The following is a 24,399-nucleotide window of genomic DNA, read 5'->3' as shown; positions in this document are numbered from 1 at the left end:
CCTCATATAAGAAATTTGTGGAGTTATTGCAAAGCTGTAAGGGCAGGGATCAGAACTGCAGTTATATATAAAAGTCAGCTGTGTGATAATGGTAAAAGGAGATAGAGACAGATTCTGTGCTGGTTTTAGAATCTGCCAAGGACGTGGGTGCTATATTTTGGGCAAGAGAACTCTTTTAGCCTAATGCCATCTGGCTGGCTTTTGTCTGTGCCAGTTGTTATACATGCCAAGCCGCCTGTCCTGCCTGTACCACATTTCTTGAAGTAAAAATTAAATTAAAAATACAGTAATTTCCAGTAGCCTGATTGGAAACATATCCATGAGGGGATTTAAAAACCCAAGGAAGCAATCCAAGCTTCTGTGCTTCTGTCAGAGTCTTTGATCAGAAGTTTTCTCATCCGTGCCCTGAAGCAATCTTTGGATACTTTTCCCCTTTCAAGCCTCACTGGCAGCAAAAAGTCCTGGCTGTAGGATCTGCTTTATTTTTTTGTCCAATGTACATGACAAATACAGTTAAAGCACACATAAAACCTCCACACACTCCCACCTAAGGTCTTCTGTTTCATTCTTTTAATTAGTAACTATATACCTGTATTTATAAATACAACAATGCAGGTTTTCCTCACCGTATCTCTACAAGGTACCTGCATAGTTTGTGCTTTTGGGCTGGCAGTTGTGCCATCTAGCACAACATGGATCTGTTCTGTAGTCCTCTGTAGGAGACCCACAGCTAATTTTTAGCCTTAATTAATTTTTTTATTTCTTCCCTGCTTAGAAGAATTGGAGTTGAGCTAAATTAAGCAACTCATCTATATATTCATTTTATAATTAGCTAAATAGCTCTACTGATGATTTTTGAGTGGTTTTTTCTCATGCTCATCTGTACATATGTAATTTACCATCATTAATGCTGTCACAAGGAAAGGAGAGAGAAATTCATTAAATCATTTTGTACAGATATTTCTGTAAGGAAAATCATTACAGTAAACTTGATTTCAACAGGAACAAATTCTGTATCTTTGCTAAACATAAAGAGACTGACAATCAAGAATGTTTCAGTTTTGGATGGAATTTGAATGTCTTTTGAATAATGGAGATTCTTTCAAGAAGAATACATCTTCTCTTTCTGCAAAACTTGTCCAGCTATCTGACCTTACCTACCTTACATGGCTTCTGCCTCTGTTTTATACCTAAAACCTTGATATTTTTCTCCTTTGGACCTCGGTGTTCTTTGTGTCAGTTTTATACCTGATGTATTATCTGTCTTGGGGGCAGGGGGATTGTCCTTCTAGAGATGGTCAAATTTGTTTGTCACTGAACTGATTCAATGAATTAAATTGTTATAGGGATCTGAAAAATCTTGGTGGTTTTATGCTTGTGCATCATTGTCAATAATTTTGGTAATCTGATGTAGATATTTATGAATAACATTCTTCAATTGCTTCTCGTATTTTGTGAATCCCATTTAAATTAGCATTACCAATAACAGTGGGAGTTGAAAGAGTCTTTAAGATTCTGCAGTGCATTTTTAAAACCAGAATATATTTAAATGGAATTTTATTTGTAAAGAGAGCAAGTTTGAGTGAAAACTGCTGTGAAGCCACTGAATCCATGATGTATTTTTTGAAGTCACAGTGATGATTACACTGGAATTATTTACCACAGCCGCTTTAAATACTACTAAAAGTCATTTAAAGAAACATTTTTTAATGAATGGTCACCAGACTTTCATTTTGTAGTTGCTGTATAACTCTATCTGTTTATAGCTGTATTAGCTTCACCTGTTCAACAGGTGAGATACCTTTTATTACAGCTAACAGGACAGGAACATAAGGTGACACAGAGGAAAGCAAGTTCTTGTCAGCTCATGGAGTTCAAATTCCATTAATGCCCTTTTGCACCTGATCAGTCACATGCACACCTTAACAATTCCATTGAGGCAGAATCACTGCTGCATTACTTCTGCAACTTAATCTTAAAAAAGAAACAAACAAAAAAATCAACCAACCAAATAAACCAGTAAACAAAGCAGTCATTAAGCCAATAACTTGGTAATATTTAAAGGATATTTCGTATTTTAATTGCATTGTGTATGCAATCAAATGAGAACATATTTTGAATTGTGAACTATTTACCACTCTTGTACTTTACAGCAATAAGAGAATTTTCAGTCTTTAATACTTAGCAATGATATTTATTGTATATGTTTAAAACATTTTTCATAAAGGCAAATATTTTTGGTACTGTCTCATCAATCAAGTTACACTCTATTATTGATAGTACCAACATGATGTAGAAGAATGAAAAAACATAAATTCATTACAATGTTAATTATTCAGGAGTCCAAAAAGCCAAGAGAAGTTTTAAGGGAACATTCCTTAGTCTTATGTGTTGACACCAGTGGGATTATATGTGTTGCACATAAATGAACATTTTGCCTGCTGATGTTGTGCAATAGTTGGCCAAATAACAGAACAGATTCCATTTCCTGCTACAGGGCTGTAAATAAAAAAATCCCACATGGTGGTTTCTCATTTATGGACATACAGCAGGACTGTGCTTCTGAGAAGTGCAGCTGAAAGAGCATCTGTGGAAATTCCTTCTGCCTGCAGAAAGAGCACTGCAATTTAGTATTTGATAGCTTTCAGAGTGCAACCTGCAGACTCCTTTACCGCTCTGATACAGATGTAGGCAAGTAATGCTTTTCTTGCTTCTCACTGTATTTGTCAATAATTTGTGATCTTTTCCATAGCAGCAAAAACACAGTTTTAAATGTCACTTGATCAAGGTTAACTAAAATGGTCAAATCATCTCTGTCCTTGTCTACTGTGAGGGCTAAATCATTAACACCTTTTAAAATATGATTGATTTTCCACTGTTGTTGAGGCTTTTGACTCATCTCCTCACTGAACCTTTGGCACTCACTACCTTAACCCAGCTGAGATCTCTGTTCTGTGACTGCAGCTCCCATACTTGAGAGACCTCATTGCTGAAAGCAAGTGGAACATGACTTACATTTAGGAGATGTTTTAACTACTGGTGCAAAATTAAATATGAATATTGCGTTGTCCTGAAGAAGGATGAATTAAAAAATATTATTTAAATGTTGGTACCTGAATTGCTCAGCTTGAGGACTGGATTGCTATGATTTGTGAAAATTATTTTTTGTCTTATGACCAATGTTCCTGCATTGTTTTTATTTTGTTTTAATACTTTCTGAAGCATTTTGACATTGTTATGGTTGTAATTAAGACTAGATGAAAATGAAAGAAAGTGGAGAAGGTAAGAATAGGTAAGATGAAAATAATTGAGGGGACAAGTAAGGAAATCTCAAGAAGAAACACTTGCTAGTATCAAGAGTTACGGTAATGCCATAAAAATGGTCTTTTACCATTAACAGTCATGAGTTTGTCTGAAAAACAAACCATTTAATGAGAAGAAAAAATACCAAATGCCCTTTTATCTAATTACTTCATGTATCTTGTAATTCTGAAATTAATTAATAATCTTTGTGAAGGGCAGAGTGAACTAATTCTAAGTTAGGGAAATGTTGGGAATTCAGTGTGTAGATTATATTTTTAAATATTTTTTGTTTTCTTAAAACATAATAATCTTTTAATTGTTTCAGAAAGGTGAACAATGTGTTCCCTGGAGCTGTATAGACAACATGCCAAAGGAAACAGGGAACAGAAGAAACTGTCAAGAAAATCTTTTCTGCCTGCTACTTTGTAAACATATTAGTTTTCAATCCTCATTTTGGTTTAATATACACTACACACTACGATATCGATGTGTTTAATTTATAATGAAGACTGATGCTGTTTCATCAGTGCTATTGCTTGTTCTATTTCTGTTAGAACATGTATTAAGCTGTTCAAGGAACAGCAAAATCTCCAACTGCTGCATTAGCTGGACATGTCAAATTAATGCATATTGAAGATTTTTCTGGGTTTCAAATATGGTCTTGAAAGAAAAATGTCATTCTGCTGTCAGTCATCCAGCTAATTATCTAGAGGTCAAGGTGACCTCTTGTATCTACATTTTCTCTTATTCTTTTACAACATGAGGTGTAGCCCCATGGAACTGGCTAATATAAATTAGTTTGAGAAGATATGCTTTCACATGCTTACAGTCTTAATGAAAAGATAAATTGTGTATGTTTTAAAATAGTGTGGATCTGTACTCCTGCATTTCAGATTTGCCAGCTCCTCCATCAGATATGATTAAAGAGATTCACTCAAGCCCTATTCTTATTTTCAATTTTACCAGTCTCTTAATAAAAATTCAAGGTTGTTCTTTCTAATTACTGTAGTTCAAAAATAATTTTAGCCTTCGGATTTCTGAATACTGGCAATATAGATGACATCATTTTACAAAACAAAGAGATACAACGATGCCATACTGTACTCTGTTTCTGCCAGATGAAGGAGGTAAATTCAGATATATTCAAATGCTTCCAAACATCTGAACAGAAAACATTTTAGAGATGAAGAAATATGTAGTTACCTCAACATCCTAGTTCGTGTTTCTCCAATAATGCTACAGTTTTGTATAAATTTGATCATCCCACAACCCATTTTGAAATACTTTCAAAGCTGCTATAACTTTGAAAGTCTGCAAACCACCTTAAGAAGCCAAGAACACAGCACAAGATGAATCAGCAGATAATTCCTATGCAGTTTTCATAATGATCAATATACATATTCTAGTAACTAGACATCCTCCCAGAAGATACACTGTAGGACTCACAGATTACATGTTTTATGAAAAGAAGCACAGAAATTAACACATCTCTACAGAAGGTCTATTAGAGTCTGGATAGATGATTGTAGTGTTCTCTTGTGGCTTTAAGACCTAGCAGCCTATCTGTAACCCTTTGTCTAGAAAACTTGTGGCTGCATAAAATGTAAAGAGCACACAAAGCATATCCTGGGGTGGAATTCTAGATAAAGGCATTTGTGATTTCCTAGACCAGCTTGTGTCACTAATCCTGGAAAGTATTCTGAGATTTCTGATAAGAGATCCCCTCAGTCCAAAGGTTGCCAAAGTTTGTATGATGATCTTATTTCTCAGGAGGGATCTTTCAGTGACCTGGGTGTGGGAAATGCTGTTCTGTATCAGGAGCATGGGTGTTGCTTGCCTCTCTGAAACCTGTGCATTGTAAGACATTCTGTTTGCCTGTGGGCAGGTTCCCTTGCATTACAGTCTTTGATCATAGAACAGCGATTCCTTTTTTTGGCCAGGATTTTCTGTGTTGATACATATGTTTCCTTTTGTTCTGTAAAACTCAAAGTGGCTTAATCTTTCTTACCTTTAAATCCTTGATTCTGTATATTCAATGCTGCAGCTACTGCTCTGTTTTTCACTGGAATTCCAGAGAGCTGGGTACCTCATTTCGTGCTCAGGAATGCAGGAGGCAGGACTGAGTCATTCCTCTCAGCCTCCGGAGTGCTCATAGGCTGTAGTAACACCTTTCCTAGAACGAGCAGAACGAGTCACACTAAATGCCTGTGTGCTGTTTTGGGCTTCCTGTGTGCTGATCCACAGGGTAAACAAAGCTCTAAGAAAGGAAGAACTGGACACTTAAGATATTATTTCCGGGGAGACCAGTGGATATGATTAAAATGTTACCAGCTTTACTAGCAAATGTATTTGGAGATCTGTGAAACAGAGGTCGTTAGTGTTTGACTGGTGGATGCCCTTTCTGTGCTATCTTGCTGCAGCACATTTTCAGATTCAGCTGTACCAGAAACAAGTAATTTTATACTCTTACACACTGTCTCACGGTGGGGATTTACACCAAAATGGTTGTGCTGCTGCTATGCTCACTGCACTGCTGCAAGCCCAGTCTTCACCAGCCATTTGGCTAGTTTTGATTTGATTTGTTAGCAGTCCCTTGTTTGTCCAGTGTCAACATAACCTTGTCCATTGTACTTTTAAAGAAACAATAAAGAACACTGAGGTCTGGTATCTATTTTTCAAAATGCCACTACTTAGAATCATAGAAAATCCTATTATACTTACAAATAAAAGCATGCTAATACTATTTTCCATGTCCTTTGGGTATCAAGTGCATTGTAGTGGAGGATCTTGCAACAAAAAAATCAATATATAGCAGTTCTTACAGAGCAGTTTGCAGATAAAAATTTCCTGCAGAAGAATTCATGTTGAATGCAAAAAGATATAAAATTAAACTGTTAAAGTTCTTGCAGTTCCTTGATCTTTTGACTTTCTTATGTTCCCAACAAGCTTTCCTGAAAACCCAGCAAAGGATTCCACTTGTTACACAATTCACAGAAGATGTTGCAAAAGGTCAAGATTTGTGGGGTCAGCAAAGGGAAAGAGAGGAATGGGGTTTCCACTGAAGAGAAAATAAGAGGAGAGGTACATTTAGAAAATCCACCTGTTCCAGATTTCAGCTCTTCCACCCTAGCCAAGCCCTGGTGAGTTGCTCATGGCTAAGCCAAGAAGATCATTGGAGGGCATTGTTTTGCAAACCTGCCAACAGCTTTGAGTAAATTTTAGTGGCTGTGATTTTTCTCTTGGCTGAAAGTATGTATGAAGTCCAGTTTTATGATCCAATGTGAGGTGATGACATCTCAATTCCAGCTGAGAAGCAGAGAGCTGTTTTTCTTCTGAGACCTGTCATTCTAGATTCGTGAAAATCTGCAGTACAGTCATTCACCATCAGCAGGCTGACAAGTGTTGTTGTAATTGTTATAGAGGTATCTGAGGCTCTGAGCTGGTTGTTTTAACTCAAGTGGTTGGAGGCATCCAGGCCAATTTGTCTGTAAGATGCACAGAATTATCAACAATAGCAGAGATCTATGTGACCATAATAATTCAGTGTTGATACTATGAAACTCATTATTATTTTAATTTTTACAGGCCACAGTGGTTACCTTGAGTGATTCTTGCCCTCTGACTGTGGGCACAGTGGTCATGCCTGATGACTGTGAGTGTGCACAACCAGGGTGAAGGTACATAACCATGTACCTGGCACTTCCTGCTTGTTCCTGAGCTGCAGGTGCACCTTGGAGTCAATGCAACTTGGAGTCTGCCACAGCAGCTTTGGAGAACACTATGGAAAGGCTCTCTGGATGCAGACTGCTGTGCACTTCACAGTTTGAGGGAGTAAAACAGGGAGGTTGTTGTGTTTATTTTCCAGCATAGAGGTTCAGGAAGGTCAGGCCCTCAGGAGTGGTCATTGGAACAGACCTCCCTCGTGGACAAGTGTTCTGCTCTGAGGGGACTTAGAGCTTTTATTTGTGCTCTGGGGTGACACAACTCTACTGGCTGACCTGCATAAATCCTTTCATTCCAGAGCCTTGCCGCAGCTCTGGGTCTCTTCCTGGACCTGGTGGGAAATACTTGGTGCAGCACCCAGGAGAGAAATGGAACAGCAGCAAGAACACTGCTGAGCCAGATAGCCTGCTCACAAAATCCTGCTCACAGCAGCTCTTGGCATCAAGCCTCCAACTCCAGAGCCAGGTCCCAGATCCCAGTTTTGCATTTTCCTTCTCTTTGCAGTGAGAACACATCAGCCTGGGTGTAACCTCTCTCCTGAGAGGCCACCAGTCCCTGCCAAGCTGCAAGACTGAGAGATGAAGGAAAAAACTGACAGAGCAAAGGGCACCCAACATGAGCTCATGGCAGCTCAGAAACCCAGGCTCTCCAAATGCCTACCAAGGGACCCCTTCCAAAGATACTGCTCTCCCCAGGGGACACAGCTGTAGCTTTACAATCTTCTGGTTTAATTTCCAGGTATTAATTATTCTGGGATAGTATTCCAATTTTAATCAAAGAAGAAAAAAATCAACCTAGAAATAGAAAGTTTGTGCTGTTTTCTAGGGATTTTACTTATGAGAGAAATGCGAGGTAGAGAGGTGACAGTGAGTATGTGAATGGTGTGAATATTTTTATTCTATTCTGTTTGCTTTTTATATTCTTCCCCTCCATACCTTCTTTTTTTTGCTGAAAAAATAGCTGAGAAACAGGTCAGTAAAGCAGAACTTTTATAAAACCTTTATTAAGGAATAGGTGGGAAGGAGGGATCCCACATTTCATGACAGATGATGAGCACTAGCAGCTCAGGATGAATGCCAGCTGAGGAATGACAGGATGCAGAGGTGGGGCATGAACACACAACTGATCTGAGTAGTACAAAAAACAATGCAGAGGGGTAGAGAATTATGAACAGATAAAGGGATCAAAGCATGTTGGGAAAGCTTTCCAGTAATCAAGTATGACTTCAGCTAATTTCCTCTTATTGGTCCGAATGCATATTTCAAATCTAAATGTGTGCCTAAAACACCTCGAGATAAAGTATAAAAATAGGAGTGTTTTCCCTTGGTCCTTGGTGACTGATGTATTCTGAGGTAGTGCAGAGCTCAGAGTAGGAGTGGAAATAAGCCAGTGGGAGGAGGTGAGCGAGTAAAGGACGAGCAGGAGAATGAGTGGTGACACAAGTGTTGTTTTCAGCCGGTCCGTACACAATTGTTTCCCAAGGTTTGGAGAATACGGTTCAATTTACTCCCCACTCCAGCTTGCTCTTTAGTGTCTTGTTGCCTGTGATGTCTCATAGTTTCTCCTGCCATAAGGGTTACTCATCCCTTTCTTCTGGTTACCCTCCCCCAGAAGAGCCACTGTTCCCCTGAGTACAAGCAGACAGACAGAAGGACATGTACAACGATGAGTTGCCTGGGCAGGCATCTAATTTCCTGCAAGTGGAAGGAAGCAGGAGGCTGCGCCCAGGGCTGCTCCTCACTGCTGTGAGGATGCGTCGGGTCAGGACATCCTGCTGGGCTCACGTGCTGCTTCCTCCTGGGCCTTGTGCCCAATTTTGTTGCAACTGAGCCCAGAACTGGTTCACCTCCTGTTTTGGGACTTCCCCCACCTGTGTCATGACTAGAGTGGAGAACTGCAACCGTTCACCATGCTGAAAGCATCTCCAACAGAAGCATGGCCAACAGGGAAGGTGAAGGAGAGGCCAGGAGCTGGCAGTGGGGGATGTTGGCCACCGTGTCAGGACAAGGATTCCGGCTCCGGGTTTTCGCTGCAGCTGTCTCGAGCAGGCTCCGACTCCGGCAATCCGCGCCCGGTTTTGCGCGCGGCTGCGGTGCCGTGTCGCGACGGGGGAGGCTCCGGCTCCGTCCGGCGGGCGGGCGGGGATCCGGTGCCGGGATTTGCCCGGGGCCGGCTGGGGAAGTTGCCGAAGTTGTGCGGCGAGTGGCGGGGCCCGGCGCGTCCTTCCTGCGGCCCGGCCGGGGGGATGGAACAGCATGGCCGCGCGCCTCTCCCTGGCACAGGTACCGGGGCTGCGCGCCCGGCCCGCCCGCGGGGCCGCCGCCACAGCCCGCTCCCGCCGCGGGCACGGCCGGCCGCCGCGGGGCTGCCCGGGGGGCCCGCGCTTTGTGCGGCCGCCGCCGCCCCGCAGCGCTGCCCCGCCGCGCTGCCCCGCCGCTGTCAGGTGGCGGTGGGGCGGGGGTGTGTCCGTGGCTGCGGGAGGGAGGAAGGGAGGGAGAACGGCAGCTGGGGGAGGCGGGTGGGTAGCCCCGCGCCGCGACCCGGAGGTGCCACGGGCGGGGAACAGGGTCCCACCCGGGCGCAGGTGCCTCTGCCCGGGGCTGGGGAGAGCCGGCCGGGGAGCGGCCCGGGGCGGGCGGGGCTGCGCCGGCGGCGGTCGCCGTCCGTCTTTTGTCTCTGTAGGACTCGGGGCGCCGGGCTGGAGCCCGGTGAACCCTGTCCGGGGAACGCCGAGGGCGGGCGGACTCGGGGAGCGTTCGCGGAGGGGCTGAAAGGCGATAGCGTCGGGTTAAGGTGTCCGTGCCCGCTGCCAGCCCCGCGGGCACACCCGGCATCGAGGGGTTCTCCGGGGCAGCGAGGCCATAGGCAGGTGACCCTGAGAGGGACGAACGAACGAATTCCTTGATTTAACAGAAACCTGTCTCTGCAGGTACTCTTGCAAGTCGTTTTATCTTGGTTTTGGTGGGCCCAGTGGTGTGGGGACGCTGTTGTCACATAGTGCCCATAAAGGTGCCTCATAGTGAAGAGTTGTGCAGGTGATGGCCTTAAAACTTGGAGGCTCTTGGCAGTGTTTCGTGCTCGTGTGATCTCACTTCACCTCAATCCTTGTTGCTCGCATTTTTTCCTGACGGTAGGGAATCACTTCACACAGGTTATGCTATACCGTTAGGATCATGTCTTATTCCCTAGAGCTGCGATAGCTAATGAACGGCACTCTTTGATACTTTTTAATTTCATTTAGCAGTGAGATGAGAAATTTCCATTCCTACTTGACATAAGGCTGAGGTGGGCCTATTGGTTCACCCTCCTGGCTTGGGATGCTTCAATCTGACAGCCAGTTGTGACATTTACAGAAAGCAAAGCAGGTAAATGAGCTTACTGAATTGCTTAAGCACATGGAAGTAAACTTAAAAAGCTTGTAGCAAGGCTGCACAGTTTGCAGTTACTTACATAGTTTGCTTTTGAGAGTATCAACCATTTCAGGGAAAGAAAGGGTAGTTCAGTGAAAAGGTGAACAAATATGTGGAGAAAACAAATGCATCTTTAAGAGTCTAAACATACAGAATTATGGAGCATAGTACTTTTTGTGAAAGCTTGCTTTATATTAAAATGGCTAAGTTAGCATTGTCTGAGTCTCTCAATAGTCTTCAAGTAAATTAGAAAGCTTTAAACATCTGCTTACTGAAGGGAAAGAAGTTTTCGCAGAGCTGCTCTGGCTCTTGATTTGGGTAGAGGAGTGGGGTGTCAGCTCTGGTGTGTTCTACAGCAAGACATTATTGCTTACAGGCTCTGTAATCCTTTCATTGTAGAATTTCTTTACTTTTTTGATCACATGGATGGGGGACTAAATACAAATGTGATAATGTTGACAGAAGCAGAAAAATTGCCAGTATCCTTAAAACCATTGTGGCTGCAGCTTACAACAGTGGTTGAACTGAGGGAGGTATTTCTGCGTGCTGACCATTTGTGTGGGGATTTCTTTTTTTGGCTTGTTTGTTTTTTCTTCTTGTATTGCATAAGAATCATCTTAGAAAGTCAAGCAACCCTGAGGATAATTCTTTTCAACATAGGTTCTAACATGTGGAATTTTTGGGTTATAAAAAGTCCTCACAAGTGTTGAAGCGTTCAGAATCTGTTGAAGAGCATGAGGAAGTGAAAATGAGGGCATGGGGGTGGGGAGTGCAGTGGTGGCTGCACAGAGATCAGTTACTGACACCAGCAGTAAAGGTGTGCAGATCAGTACAATCTGCTCTAGGTCATGTGCAGAGAGCAAGAGGCAATGAACCTGCACTCGAATTCACTATTGGGACTGATTTTCTGTTCCCTTTCCTGTGTTCAGTTTGACACTACTTTAGCATGGCTGGGGCGTTGGGTATTTCCAAGTGACTTGAGGGTATTTTCAGATGACTTTGCAGCTGCAATGCCTGAGAGGGCTGCACATTCTTTGTTTGAATATCAAAGCTGTAATTTCAGTAATTTGAACCTTTTCTGTACTAATTGTCTTTTTTTGTCTGATTAGTAAAAATACTTCAGGACTGTGTAGCTGTAGTGAAATTTATTACACCAAATATGCTTGAACAATTGCAGTTGCAAATTGAAGGTGATTATTTCCCCCTCCTCTCTCCCTTTAATTGAAGTATCTTTTATCTCCCCATTTTGAACCCATTCTGCAACGTCTTGTTGCCACTTGCATTTGCTCAGTGAGTGTTACAGTCTGAGCATGACTGAATTTAATGTGTGACTTCCAAGGGAACTTCTACCGCAGGAGTGTTTTGTTGTGGTTGCCTTTAGTTTGGAAACAAGCAAACAACAGCAATGAGAAGGAACTGACTGATCTCACAGATTGTCATCTGTTGTTGGAACAGTCAAATTAAATTACAACCGGTATAAGGGGTTGTATGTTTGGACCTTCCAAGAATGGTTGCTTATCAGCAATGGTTGTTTATCTATTTCGACCTATTTTGTATGGGGAATTTAGGGAGGAAGAACAGAAAATTGAAGATGTGGAAAATGGATGTTGAGAATGGGACAGAGGTGTTTCTTGAAAGGTAGATTAATGTGGACATTCAGCAACTTCTTGTTACTCTTGAAAATTGAACTTGTTTATTCTGAAAAACTGCCTGTGATTGAAGGGAAATCTCACAGTTTAGGGAAGCACAGTAAAGAAATACTCAGGAAGAAAAGGAAGATAACTGTGTTAGTCTTCCTGATGAAATGCTTTTTGTGAGAAATGTGGTAGTTGTGAGAAATGTAGTTGTCTTTAAATAGTTATGAGCTGCTTTGGTAAATGAGACAAAATCATGTAATATCAATTTGTATCCTAATTAACTGTGAGTCTCATTTTAGACTTGCATACTGTGTTGCAGAGTTGAGAATGCTGTGCTGTGTTGTTGAAGGGAAACATGGAATATTACACTGAGGCAGAGCTGGGTGGATTCCTGTCTTGTACACACATTGCCAGGATTAATGTCTTGTTACTGGAATACACAGGATCCAAATACTTGCAGTATGAATGATACCCTCATAGTAATGCACATGTTATGTATAATGTAGAGCCAGAGATTTTGAGGTCTCTGGCAAACTTCTGGTTTCTTTTTTTTTTTTTCAAGAAATCAGCAAAATTTTCAAATTAAGATCATTGTTTGTAATTTTTAGTGGAATGAGGAACCTGTTGTTCCTCTTTCTATCCTGCAGCTGAAGAAACCAGACAATGCATGTGTATGTTTTAATCTGCATATAGAGAAGGCTGACTGCTCCTAAAGCACATAGAACCTAATTTTTTTGGTTGGTATTGCATCCACCATGTTAGAGAGAAGCTGCTGAGGCAGTGCAGCTAATCTTTTATGTTGCACAGGCTTTGTTCAGTACTGATTAGAAGATGGTGGAGATTTTCGGTAGCAATTTGAAAATTAAATGGAACCATTTCTAATTATGCAGTGACAGACATCTCTGCAGAGAGAAGACAGCAGTTCTTGTGCCTGCTTCAGCTGTTCAATGGGAAAGAAATGGCTCAATTTTTAAGTACAATTTAAGTAAATTGTATAGAAATTTATAGTAAATATTTTCTTTACATGTATTATTGCTGTAGGAGATGTTCTTGGTTATGTACTTGAAAGTGGTAGAAAGCTTTACCCTGAAACACTTCAGCTAAGACAATAAAGCAATAGAGGAAAAAGAGAGAAGTTGATTATTGTTTTGAAATGGCATTGTAAGGAAATGAGCTTGCCTTGAACTTACCTGCTTTTTGGCTGGCTAACCACAGGTAGAACATTTAAGGCCAGATTGTGTCTTCTGGAAACTCTTAAAGGGAGTCCCAGAGCTTTGTGTTGTGATAGAATATGGTATTTTGGATTTTAATCAGGATAGAATAGCTTGTTTCTCCTCTGATACCTCATTGGGGGTTGGAAGGGGAAATTACTTTTGTTTTTCTCAATGGACAGCTTTTGTTTGTTTGTTTTTAAGCCTTTTTGGAAGGAATGTTGTGGCTGGATGAGGTGGACAGACTGGTAATAGTATCTTATTACACCTAAATGCAGATGTGCCAGAGGCATGAAACATGGGGATTGATTGACAACAGAAGATGAAAAAGATGGGTGTCTCTGAAGGTATTTTTTATTTCCTAGGTTAGCACTGTAAAGTTCAGAGGTTTGTATCAGAGGTTGTAATTGCTACAACATGGAATTACCCTTATGAAGTGATCAACTTTGAAATGGAGCCATAATAATGTCTTTCTATTTTTGTATGCTGTGGAATCTGACCTTTTCTTCCTCCCTCACTTTGCATTTAAAACAAGCTGAATTTACTCTGGAAATGGTTGTTACAAATCCCATAAAAATAATTTTTCCAGGTAAATTCTGCAGCAACACTTGGAAAGGTGTTGAACTGTGGTTTTTTTTTCTTATCCCAGAAAAACATCCTAGATTATATTTGCATCTGTTGGTATATTGTGGGTTATACTTTGAAGGAAAAACAAGTCTATTACTAGTAAAATAGTCTGGGAAACTTCTTTACTACTGTTATTCTATTCACAGGAAATTCCAGTTACTGCAGTGATAGTGATGTTAAAATGAATATTGGAAACACTAATGAATTAAAGAATTATTGGCTCCTGCTTTTAAGTACTGAATGAAAAGATTGTTTTGCACTTAGTGTTTCCATTGGAGGACTTGAACATGATGTTTCCTGTCCAGGAGTGACCACGATCAGTTTGGCTGTAATTAGGGAACATTTGGCTGAACAAAGGGTGACATTGGGCAAGAGGGATGATGCACGAGAATCGATGGTTCCAGCGGATGCGCTGGCCAGCTCTGTTCTGCTTCTCTGCTCACAGCTTTAATTTTGTCCTGTGCCTAGACTTTTACATTTTAGTGAAGTAACACTTAGTAAGTGAAATACTTGAATATTTGGGAGATCTACCCCACTAGGTTGCTGTGCAAAGTGTAGCTGAGTGGGTAAATAAAGCATGTGAGGTTTAGGTAAGAAAATACAGTGTGCTGTGGAGTGCTGGAAAATTATTGAAAGTTGTTTGTTGTATTGGTGTTGTGGCAGTCTGAGGGCCAGCAGAACTTGAATATGTTTTGTCAGGCTATTTTAAGGGATGTGTAACTGCATGCTTAGTTGATGGCTGAAATAATAAAAGGCTTTGGGTACCAATGCAAAGTCAGAACAAGGTTAAGCTATAAAAATGGAGGTATTGTGGTGAATACCAATGATGGTTTCCCAGCATATATAATTTTTCATGTCTGGCTGTGGGAGAGGTATTTCCCACCCACTTTCCAACAATCAAATAAAACCTTACCAGCTCTCTGTCCGTGTTGTTGCTCCCTCTCCCCAAACGCCAAAAAACCCAAAACAAACAGCAACAACAAAACCCACAAAAGCCGCCAAACACAAAACCAAAAAAAAGCTGGAAAATCAGAAGCTGAGGCTCTGGGGCAGTATACTTTCTGAATAAGCTCTGAATGGAAGCCCTCCTGTTATTTCTAGCTGTACTCTATAATTTGCCTTTTAGGACATTCTGGTGATGCTGCACACTATCTGTAATTGCAGAAGATCACACTAAACTAATTTCTGCCAAAGATCTTCTCTTAGTATAATTTTCTGATAATCAGCACCTGTGAACAACCAGCCAGAAGAGCAGCAGGAAAATGGATGTAGTGTTATCTAAGCTATAAATCAACCATTTATACAATCTGTAGTAAAGGTTTTAAAAAAGATGTGAGTGACAACATCTGCAATACTGTTGGTTTCCATATTTTCATTTGAATGTCTAAATTTTAGATCTGGAGAAGCTACTTGGTTGGATTCTGTTTGTACAAAGGTCTGCAAATCCTGGCATTTGACACCATATTCCTCTTAAGGGGGAGAACTCTGGTTTTGGATGATTTTTGAAGTTATGTGCTCTGGGCTTTTTTACTAAGTATTGTGTAATTAGCTTGTATTATGCTCATTTGTTCCCACAGGGTTTGTGAGGGCAACACACTGTGAATTCTAGGGCTATCTTCTGTGTAAATGCCTTTGGTATAGGCAACATGTACTTCACGAAAACAGGATCTGATTTTGTGTCTGTTTTTACATTAGGGAGGAGAGGTAACCCTAACACTTCATTTCTTGTCAGTCTGTTGGGCAAAGGTGTTTAGGGTAGGCTGAGAGATTAGGTTTTCCATTGTTTTGGGTGTTAGATTTCTTGGAGTTTCTAAGAATAATTTAAAAATAAAGAAAGAGCCTTTTCCAAAGAAGCTGTTTTATCCTTAACTTAGCTTTAACTGTCCACTTAACTTTAGGTGAGCCATTAATATCTGGTAGAGGGCAGTGGAATGAAGGCAGAAGCTATCCCCAACAAGGGTTCAAGTTACAAAAACCAAAGTTAGAATATTATTCTATTTTAGTGTGGTACCATTGCCGTGGGTTTAGTTTTGAGTCCAGGGATTAATTTGGGTAACTGAAAATTTTACAGACTGGTTGAATATGATGCTAAATTCTAAAGAATGATGCAGTGGAGAGTGAAATAAAATTTTATTGCTTTGTACTCTAATATTAGAAAGCACTTCCTAGCCTGAGTCGTTTCAGGTTTCTGTTTTTGCCCATAGGCAACATTGCCTAAGAGTTCCTGTTTCACACAGCCTCACCTGGTGACCTGGCTGAGGGAAATCTGATCTGGGGTGGTGTCAATGACTGCAAAACAAGAAGTCAGTCTTCTAAAAGTTACAGCACCAAGAGCTGTCCTAGTTCCTCATCATTGTACAGAATAAATCCTTAATGCTTCTTTGAAGACCAGTTTAAAGTGTTCTATATTTCTATTTGTCTGGGGAGAGGGAAATTGAAATATGGATCTCCAGGGCTAATTTTCTCTCTGTGTCTCTTTTACAGCTATCGAGTGCAAATCCTTTATATGAGAAATTCTATCGACAGGTGTGTATATTCTGAACGAACAGACCTCATTTGGATTTTAAAGAATTGATATTCTTTTGCTATGGACTCAGCCTGGCCAACAGTGTGTAAACTAAAAGTTCAAGAAAAATTATAGTGCTTTAAAATGTATTTTTGTAGTAGCTAACACTTAGGTCTGAGCTGTATCTGTATAAATGGGTTGTAAGATGACCCTTATTTTCTAGGGAGCTGCCAGGTATGTATGACCTACATCACTTGACAGTTCTAACAGACTGTGAGGTCTTGGGATGGAGTAAATGCTTTAAAAATGCTGAATTGATATGTTCTTGGTTACTTTTTACGAGTGAAACTCAATTTCTTGCATTTGTAGCTCAGTTAGCATCATGTAATCATCACCATGTGGCGGTGTAAGGTTTCCTTTTCCCACTTGAAAGGTTTAGTTTAGATACGTTTCCACTTAAGAACTTGAATAACTCTATTTTAATGATCTCTCTATTGATCCAGGGAGAAATGCATGCTGACTGGTATTCTGCCAATATCACCAACTTCTTCATTGTGTAAATAAGTTTCACTTTAGGGAGTAAGTATCTCCCTCTGCTGTGGTGGTAAAGGTATCTTCAAAGCAGAGTCTTCTTTTTCAGACCCTAACAGTAAGGAATGTAGAGCTGGACAATGAAATGTAATCAAACACTGGAATTCTCTGTTGCTTAAAAATCACTTGCTTCGATGGCATCAAGAGGAAAAGCCTGTGATTAGGAGGGGCTAATTAGATAGGTTCAGAAGGTTGTCCTCAAAGTGACTGTTAACTAGACTGTTAACTTCTTTGCTAGCTTTTTGAGAGCCTATGTAAAGAGATGGCATCAATTCAAAAGCCAGTTTGTCATATGAGGGTTTTTTCCTCCCCCAGGTTGATTCTGCTAATGCTGGAAGAGTATTAGCTTCTGATGCAGCAGTTTTCTTGAAGAAGTCTGGATTGACAGATTTGGTGCTTGGAAAGGTATTTAATGGCAATTACTTAATTTATTTAATTATACTGTCTTCTTGCTTAGTTAGTATCCTGTTTAAATTAAAATATTTAGTAGTACTACGGGATACATGATCTTCCCTAATATGCTTTCAATTGTTCTATCCAATAGTTCCAATAGTTTCTCTCCAGTCATGGAAATCATTGCAATATTTAAATTTGTCATCATAATTAAGTGCTATCATGAAAGTTAAGTCATGAACTTTCCTCCAAGAGTCCATTATAAATGGAGGGAGGACTTGCCAGCTTCCTCTCAAGTGTTGTGAACGCTGTTATTTTTATGTTTCAGATTTGGGACCTAGCTGATACTGATGGCAAAGGTATCCTGAACAAACAGGTATGATTATTTACATTGTGTATGACTCTTAACCATTACCCAGCCTTGAAACAAGATGAGAGTTGAAATTTTTTGTTCAGGAAAGCAGTTTTTCTAACAGATTTTTCTAATTTTGACTGGCTGTGTAATTCACATTTGAGTGGAAACTACAATAAATTAAACAGCCTTCAGCTGCCTCATCAGCTTTTCTGCAGGTTGTAAAATGGGCTGATGTGTAGCTGTGCAATTTTCTGAGAAGTAATTTAAGGTTTAATGTACTGTATTTATGAAGAAGATGACTTTTTCCTCATAATCTTGTAGGAAACAATGCAGAAATTAAAATTCTTGTAAAGTCTTCAAAATTCTTATTTCTTTAATTTTGGTGGACTTGACATTGGTACATTCTGTTTGGTCCTTCCCAAGCTGTGGCAATGAGCACTGTGGGGACAGACTTTACATCTCAGTGGTGCTACCACAAGCTCTGGTGTGTGTTGCTGTTTGATTTGAAATATAAATAACAGTCAGTGGAAAGGGAACTGCTTCTTCACATGGTAGGAAGAGGAGGAGGTTGTAATGTCTACCAAACAATTTTGGGGTTTTTTGGGCTTCTTTTGGTTCATTTTTGTGTTTTCCTCCACTTCCATTAATCATCTGTGGGATCAGCTCAGTTCCTCCAAGATAAACAGCTGTAATTACACTTCAAATTTTCACTGTTTGTTACAGAAGAACTGAGTGCTGGGAACTTACTACACTGGCCAGGAAGTTACTAAATTCTTGGAAAATTAATTGGAAACTTTTTCTTACTGGAGGAATCCAGCATTTCCTGGTTGCTGCTTTCTGTCACTTTCTGACCCGCCTTTGGTGCAACTTTTCATATATATAGCAATACTAGAGAAGCTCTTAATTCTTCTGAAATTTTACTATCTTTTAAAATTATATTTTCATATAATAAACGCTTCAAAATTTCTTTTCTTTTCCCTGTAGGAATTTTTTGTGGCTTTGCGACTTGTAGCGTGTGCACAGAATGGATTGGATGTTTCTCTGAGTAGTCTTAACTTGCCTGTTCCTCCACCAAGATTTGTAAGATTTCTTTTTTAATTGAACATATTAGTAAGAACAGCTTTTAAGTGAAAAATTGGGAAGGTTTGGTGCAAATACCAAACACTTCCGAGGGTGATGTTGTAGGGCAATGGGGCCCTACAACAGGGAAAAAATCATGCAACATGGAATAAACTGTTACATGTTCTAATGGGGATTTGAATATAAAATTGTGTATAATTTGAAGATATGTGGTATCTGTTCTATTAGTGTTGTCCTTAATGGAATAAACATTTCTAATTTTTTGTTCTAAATTTTGATATGAATGACTAAAATTAAGTTCTGCCTTTGAGAAGCACCTTCTCAAATAAGGGGATGGTTTTGCAAAGTCAGAATCATGTCTGTTTTAATATGTGTGGTGGTTTTTTGCTTTGTTTTTCCTTAGACTGATACGAGTAGTCCTTTGCTACTCAGTGGAACAGCATCAAGTGATCTACCATGGGCTGTAAAGGTAAGCTAAATATTAGCTGTTCCTAGAACAGGAAAACCCGTCTTTCTTAGAAAAATCTAATGCTACATTTCTAAAGTATGATAGTTACCATTCCTGTCAAATTTGTAATTGGGCTAATAAGCCTAATTTAATAAGAACATTTGACCCTTGGGAAATCTCTTCATGTTTAGAAATTTAAGCTATAGAAAAAAAAAAAAGGTTATTATGTGAAGCCAGGAAAATAATTGAAGAAATCTAGAAATCTCACAGGGTTTTGATGAGTCTCTGACTTAAAAATAATATCTTTTTGATGTTTTCTTACAAGCATCAGGAACTGCAATGTGTATTTATTAAAAAAAGTTAACACTCTTGAAAGAACTTCTGCTTCTTAGGCTATGAATGTGACTGTTTGCATAAGTAATATTTTTCTTGTGCCCCTGCAGCTGGAAGACAAGGTCAAGTATGATGCTATTTTTGACAGCCTAAATCCAGTGAATGGACTGTTGTCAGGGGATAAGGTGAAACCTGTGCTCCTTAATTCAAAACTGCCAGTGGATATCTTAGGACGAGTAAGAATATCTTTCTTGTTAATTGTCAGTTCACAAGTAATACCTGTGCTGCACTCAATAATACCTGTATTTCAAATTGAAGATTTGTAGTAATGAGCCTAACTATTAAACAAGATCTCATGGAGTGCAACTGTTAAACTGAAAAATAAAATTTCTTTTGCTATTTGGATAGATCACCTCCAACTGTAGTGTATCAGTTATGTGTACTCTTTAACTTGGGTCAGGGCTGGGTGCCTCTGTCTCCAGCTTAAGAATCTCTCTGCTTTTGTGTGGTTTATGTGAATTACATAATTTACAAAAAAAACTAATGCTATTAATCAAGCTTGAGAAGTGGTGGAGGGAGACTGTTTTCATGGGTTTTATTAATGAGGTTTTAAGTAGGAAACTGCTGCAGTTTAGTCAAAGATCCCAGTATTCTGCTTTTCATTGGTAGGTGTGGGAGTTGAGTGATATTGACCGCGATGGAATGTTGGATCGAGATGAGTTTGCAGTTGTAAGTATCTTCTGCCTCTTGGGATTTTGAAAGCCTGATGGCAAGGTTTAAAATAGATGCACTGTGTATTAATTTCTGACTGTGTGGTTCATCTATTATCTTTATTCAGAGTCCTTAATCAAGTTTTAGTGCTGTTTAATGCTTCTGTCAGTTTGTTGAATGTGTCTCATTACAAAGCAGTAACTTTCTTTGTGGGTTAGATGAGCCATTAAAAACTTACACCTGAGATCTGCTGTCCCATGAGACACTGAGTGTTTTCACTGAGTTTTACCTTAACCTTCAGTATTTATAGAACTTGAATGCCTCAAGGTATCCTTGAGGAAAGTTTGTAGTAAGTTAGAATTTTAACATTATTAATGCCAGGACTGATGAAATAATGTAAGAAATGTTAAATTAGACATGGCCACAACAAAAGAATTAAATGCTAAGTGGAGCAATTTCTGGGGAAATGGTGATAAATTAAAGTGTTTGAAGTCTTCTCTCAAATAAAATTCCATAAGTACTGGCACAAGCTTGAAAAATTAATGTTCTAAAAGATACTGAACTTCACTTGCTAAGCAGTGATCCCCAAAAGAAAGTGATAATGAAGAACACAATTTAGAAGACAATGAGCTGCATCAATTGAGGGGCTTGTAAAGAGGAAACATAATGAAAAAATGCTACAAAGTTAATTGTTAATTAATTCTTTAGTCTCTCTCTCTCTCTATATATATATATTTCTAATATATTTACATCCACACACCTTTTTTTTCTTGTTCAGGCCATGTTTTTGGTATACTGTGCTTTGGAGAAAGAACCAGTGCCAATGTCCTTGCCTGCAGCTTTGGTGCCACCATCCAAGAGAAAACCTCTCAGTGTTCCAGGAGCAATGCCATTAATACCATCTTCAACCAAAGAGTCTCATCAGTCCTTGCCACCTGTGGGCATTTTAGCTGCCAAAACACCATTAGCACAGGTACAGTTCTGGAGTTACTGGAGATTAGAAGATTTCTGCTCTCAATGCTGTTCTTCAGAGACTGCCTATATGAAGAAACTTGATACAGGTTTTTGGTTTGCTTCTTGCCCTGTTGGTTGGTTTTAGGAGGCTGATGGGAAGACCAGATGGGAGAGGTGTAAAATTTACCCTGTTTTACTTTTCCTAGATGTCTTCGGAAATAAACAGTTGGATAAAATAATAATGCTTAATACAGATTTTGAAGATATTTTTGACACAAATTATTTCAAGCTCAAAATAAAAATAGTAGTCCAGGTACACATCTACAGAGCACAAGTCTTCTGGATGAAGATTAATTGGAATATGAATACATTCTTAAAACAGATTATGGCAGTCATGTATGTGTGTGCATCTGTGCAATTTGGAGAAGACATGAATTAAAATGGAATTGATAAATGCAAGCAATGGGAAAAAGAAACAAAAGGTCCAGCATATCCACTTAGACACAGGAGATTTGGTTTTTGTTCTGAATGTGATTATTAGGCACTTTGGTGCCTCTTACCCTACCCAGGCATCTTATTTACTCCTCATCATTTTGCAGTGAGAAGTTGGGAAATGTCTTTCCAAGTAGCTTAAATATAACTTGTTGTATTCAAAATAAGAAAAAAAAAATTTTTGCTAAGGGTATTTAAAGTCAGAACTGTGGTACTTAATGCATCAGATGCAGCTTGTACATTTGGGTACCCTTATTTGAGTAATCAGTAAGAAATGGCATCTTAATTTTGGAGGTGCCAAGGTTTTAATCTGGAAATTTCTTTGCCTGAGAGTAAGTCTTGCTGTATGTATTGCAGAGCAGTGCCATTCTGGGTCAGTTTGTATACAGCACCATTTGGGAGTTATCTGTTAATTGTCTGTGTGCACTGAAATTAATTAGCATCCATACATGCACTTGCAGCAATTTTCACTCAAAAAACTCCAGATAACTTTATATTAGTTGAGTGTTGTGAAAAAATTGCTCAAGTAACAGAAGTGGCTCTAATTCCCATCTTTACCTTGTTCAGATGTAAATTCTTCAAGTTAGAATGTGCCCAGCTATTAACAATAGGCTTGAGCAGCTCCCTGGTCTCTCCAGCTAAAGGTTTCCAGCTGTGTAAAGGGGAATAAAATTGACAGAGCCAATCAGCAGGACTGTGGCTGGGCACAGTGATGAGGAAGGAGATTCAGCCTCCAAGGAATGCCTTTGTTGCATAGGCAAAGGGGTAGAGCAGCACCAAGCAGCCTGGGTGCTTCACTGAGAGAAATACTTCACTTCTACTTTTGCAGCTGCTTGAGGACCTCTGCATGTCTATTTGGGAGGATAAAACTGGTTCATGAACTAGGCACCTGTATCACTTTGTTAAAATCTGTGCTGTAGTCCTTGAATTATGTAAGTCTGAACTGGAAACAGAACTTGCCTGTATCTTAGTATTGTGGTTTTGGTTTTTTCCCTTTCATCCTCACCCCCCTTCAGTGGGTTGTATCGCCTGCAGACAAAATTAAGTACGATGAGATCTTTGTGAAAACTGACAAGGACATGGATGGATTTGTGTCAGGTGTGGAAGCCAGAGAACTATTCCTGAAAACAGGGCTGCCTTCTGCTCTCCTTGCACATATCTGGTAGGTTTTTTTTTCCTGTGACAGCTGTGTAGATGATGGCATAGTTCTCACTTCTTGCTATGCTGACATTTCTGAAAGTGACATTTCTGTATATGATAGCATGGCCTTTGTATAATCAGTGATAACTTGCTTCTGCTCTGGGACAGAAATGGGTGGAAATCAGGTTTATGCCTGAACATAGATTGATACAAATACTGCACTTCAGCCATCCCTGTGTATTTAAGACATCACATCATTGCAGGTGTCTGATCACTGATCCTACCCATATACTGGGAAAGGAAATTGTTTCTATAAAATAGTTAGCATGCAAGATTTATGTCCCATCTCATTCTATGTCTTTCTTTACAGCTGTGTGTTCATTTAGCATTATTCATTACAGCAATGCCTTCATTACACTCACTGCTTTTTTAATTCTTTCCCTGCTATGAGCTGTTGCAGGCTGCTGTGATAGGAACAACTGTTTTTTTCCCAAGTTGTGGTTAACACAACTGCTAATTTAGGAAAATCAGGAAAATGTAAATAAACTTGTGTTGGTTCTGAAGGTGTTGCTAGTGACCTACAGCCTTGATTGTTCTTTTTACGAGAGCACAGCTGAGGGCCTCAACATGCAAAGTGAAAGTGGCTGTATGTGTTTGAGTGATGTTTCCTATGTCTATTTTGTTGTAGAAAACAAGATACACCCTAGCAATTTTCACATTTGTAAATGACAGCAACTACACTAAATAGGGCTGTGTTGGAGAAATGAGGATATTTTTATTTCATCTGCATCTCTGTACAGGGCTCTCTGTGACACCAAGGACTGCGGGAAGCTTTCAAAGGAACAGTTTGCTTTGGCTTTCTATTTAATTAATCAGAAGTTAACAAAGGGCATTGATCCACCTCAGGCTCTGACTCCAGAGATGATTCCACCTTCAGACAGGGGTGTCAGTGTACAGAAGGTAAGGATGGGTTTGGCATTTGCAGTGTAAATCTCAAACAAATAATGTTAATTTCAAAGGCTGCGCAAGAAGCAACATCAAGTGCTGGCATACCTTAAATTTATCATAATATCAGGAAGGAAACAAAACTTAGGTGCAAAGAATTGACAAAAAACTTCCATCCATATTTCAAAATGAAGCTGTCATTTATTACACCTGCCAACCAAGCAGAGAGATCTTATGTTGGGAAAGCATTATTTTCTCTTTTGAAAGAATAATCCTTCTGCTGCCATTTTAAAGAAGTTTGAGTTTCTATCTGAAGTGACACGCACAAGTTCATTGCTTTTCTCCTAATGTATTCAGTTACCTTTTTTACATCAATCTTTTTTTTAATACATTTGGAAACAATGTAAACTAAAAGTTTAGAGTTATTTCAAGTTTTAAAAGTAAATGGTCCTGCTTTTTATAACTCACAGATCATTTAGATATCTTCATAGTCTATTGGCTGCTATCTATCTTAATCCAGCAGTGAGCTGTACCTCAGCT

The 24,399-nt window shown here is 39.6% G+C and overlaps 1 protein-coding gene across 6 annotated transcripts in view; it reads left to right on the top strand.

Moving 5' to 3' along the window:
* Positions 1 to 24,399, top strand: part of EPS15 (epidermal growth factor receptor pathway substrate 15) — a 65,517-nt gene that overhangs the window by 11,673 nt on the left and 29,445 nt on the right. For 5 of the 6 annotated variants that reach the window (XM_014250651.2, XM_014250649.2, XM_014250650.2 and 2 more), the window contains exons 4-13: positions 16,396 to 16,437; positions 17,324 to 17,413; positions 17,730 to 17,777; positions 18,741 to 18,836; positions 19,240 to 19,305; positions 19,728 to 19,853; positions 20,287 to 20,346; positions 21,107 to 21,301; positions 22,791 to 22,936; positions 23,715 to 23,874. In XM_014250651.2, coding sequence (XP_014106126.2) covers positions 16,396 to 16,437; positions 17,324 to 17,413; positions 17,730 to 17,777; positions 18,741 to 18,836; positions 19,240 to 19,305; positions 19,728 to 19,853; positions 20,287 to 20,346; positions 21,107 to 21,301; positions 22,791 to 22,936; positions 23,715 to 23,874 — 1,029 coding nt within the window. Of the gene's footprint in view, positions 1 to 9,167; positions 9,309 to 16,395; positions 16,438 to 17,323; positions 17,414 to 17,729; positions 17,778 to 18,740; positions 18,837 to 19,239; positions 19,306 to 19,727; positions 19,854 to 20,286; positions 20,347 to 21,106; positions 21,302 to 22,790; positions 22,937 to 23,714; positions 23,875 to 24,399 lie in introns of those variants that run through there. The other variant, XM_005521145.3, reaches the window with a different exon arrangement.

Source organism: Pseudopodoces humilis, chromosome 10 (assembly GCF_049639895.1).
Source record: "Pseudopodoces humilis isolate 2021_Gansu_Grassland_sample_001 chromosome 10, ASM4963989v1, whole genome shotgun sequence".
In the NCBI taxonomy this organism is placed as follows: domain Eukaryota; kingdom Metazoa; phylum Chordata; class Aves; order Passeriformes; family Paridae; genus Pseudopodoces; species Pseudopodoces humilis.
This window is presented reverse-complemented; position numbering and strand designations above follow the sequence as displayed.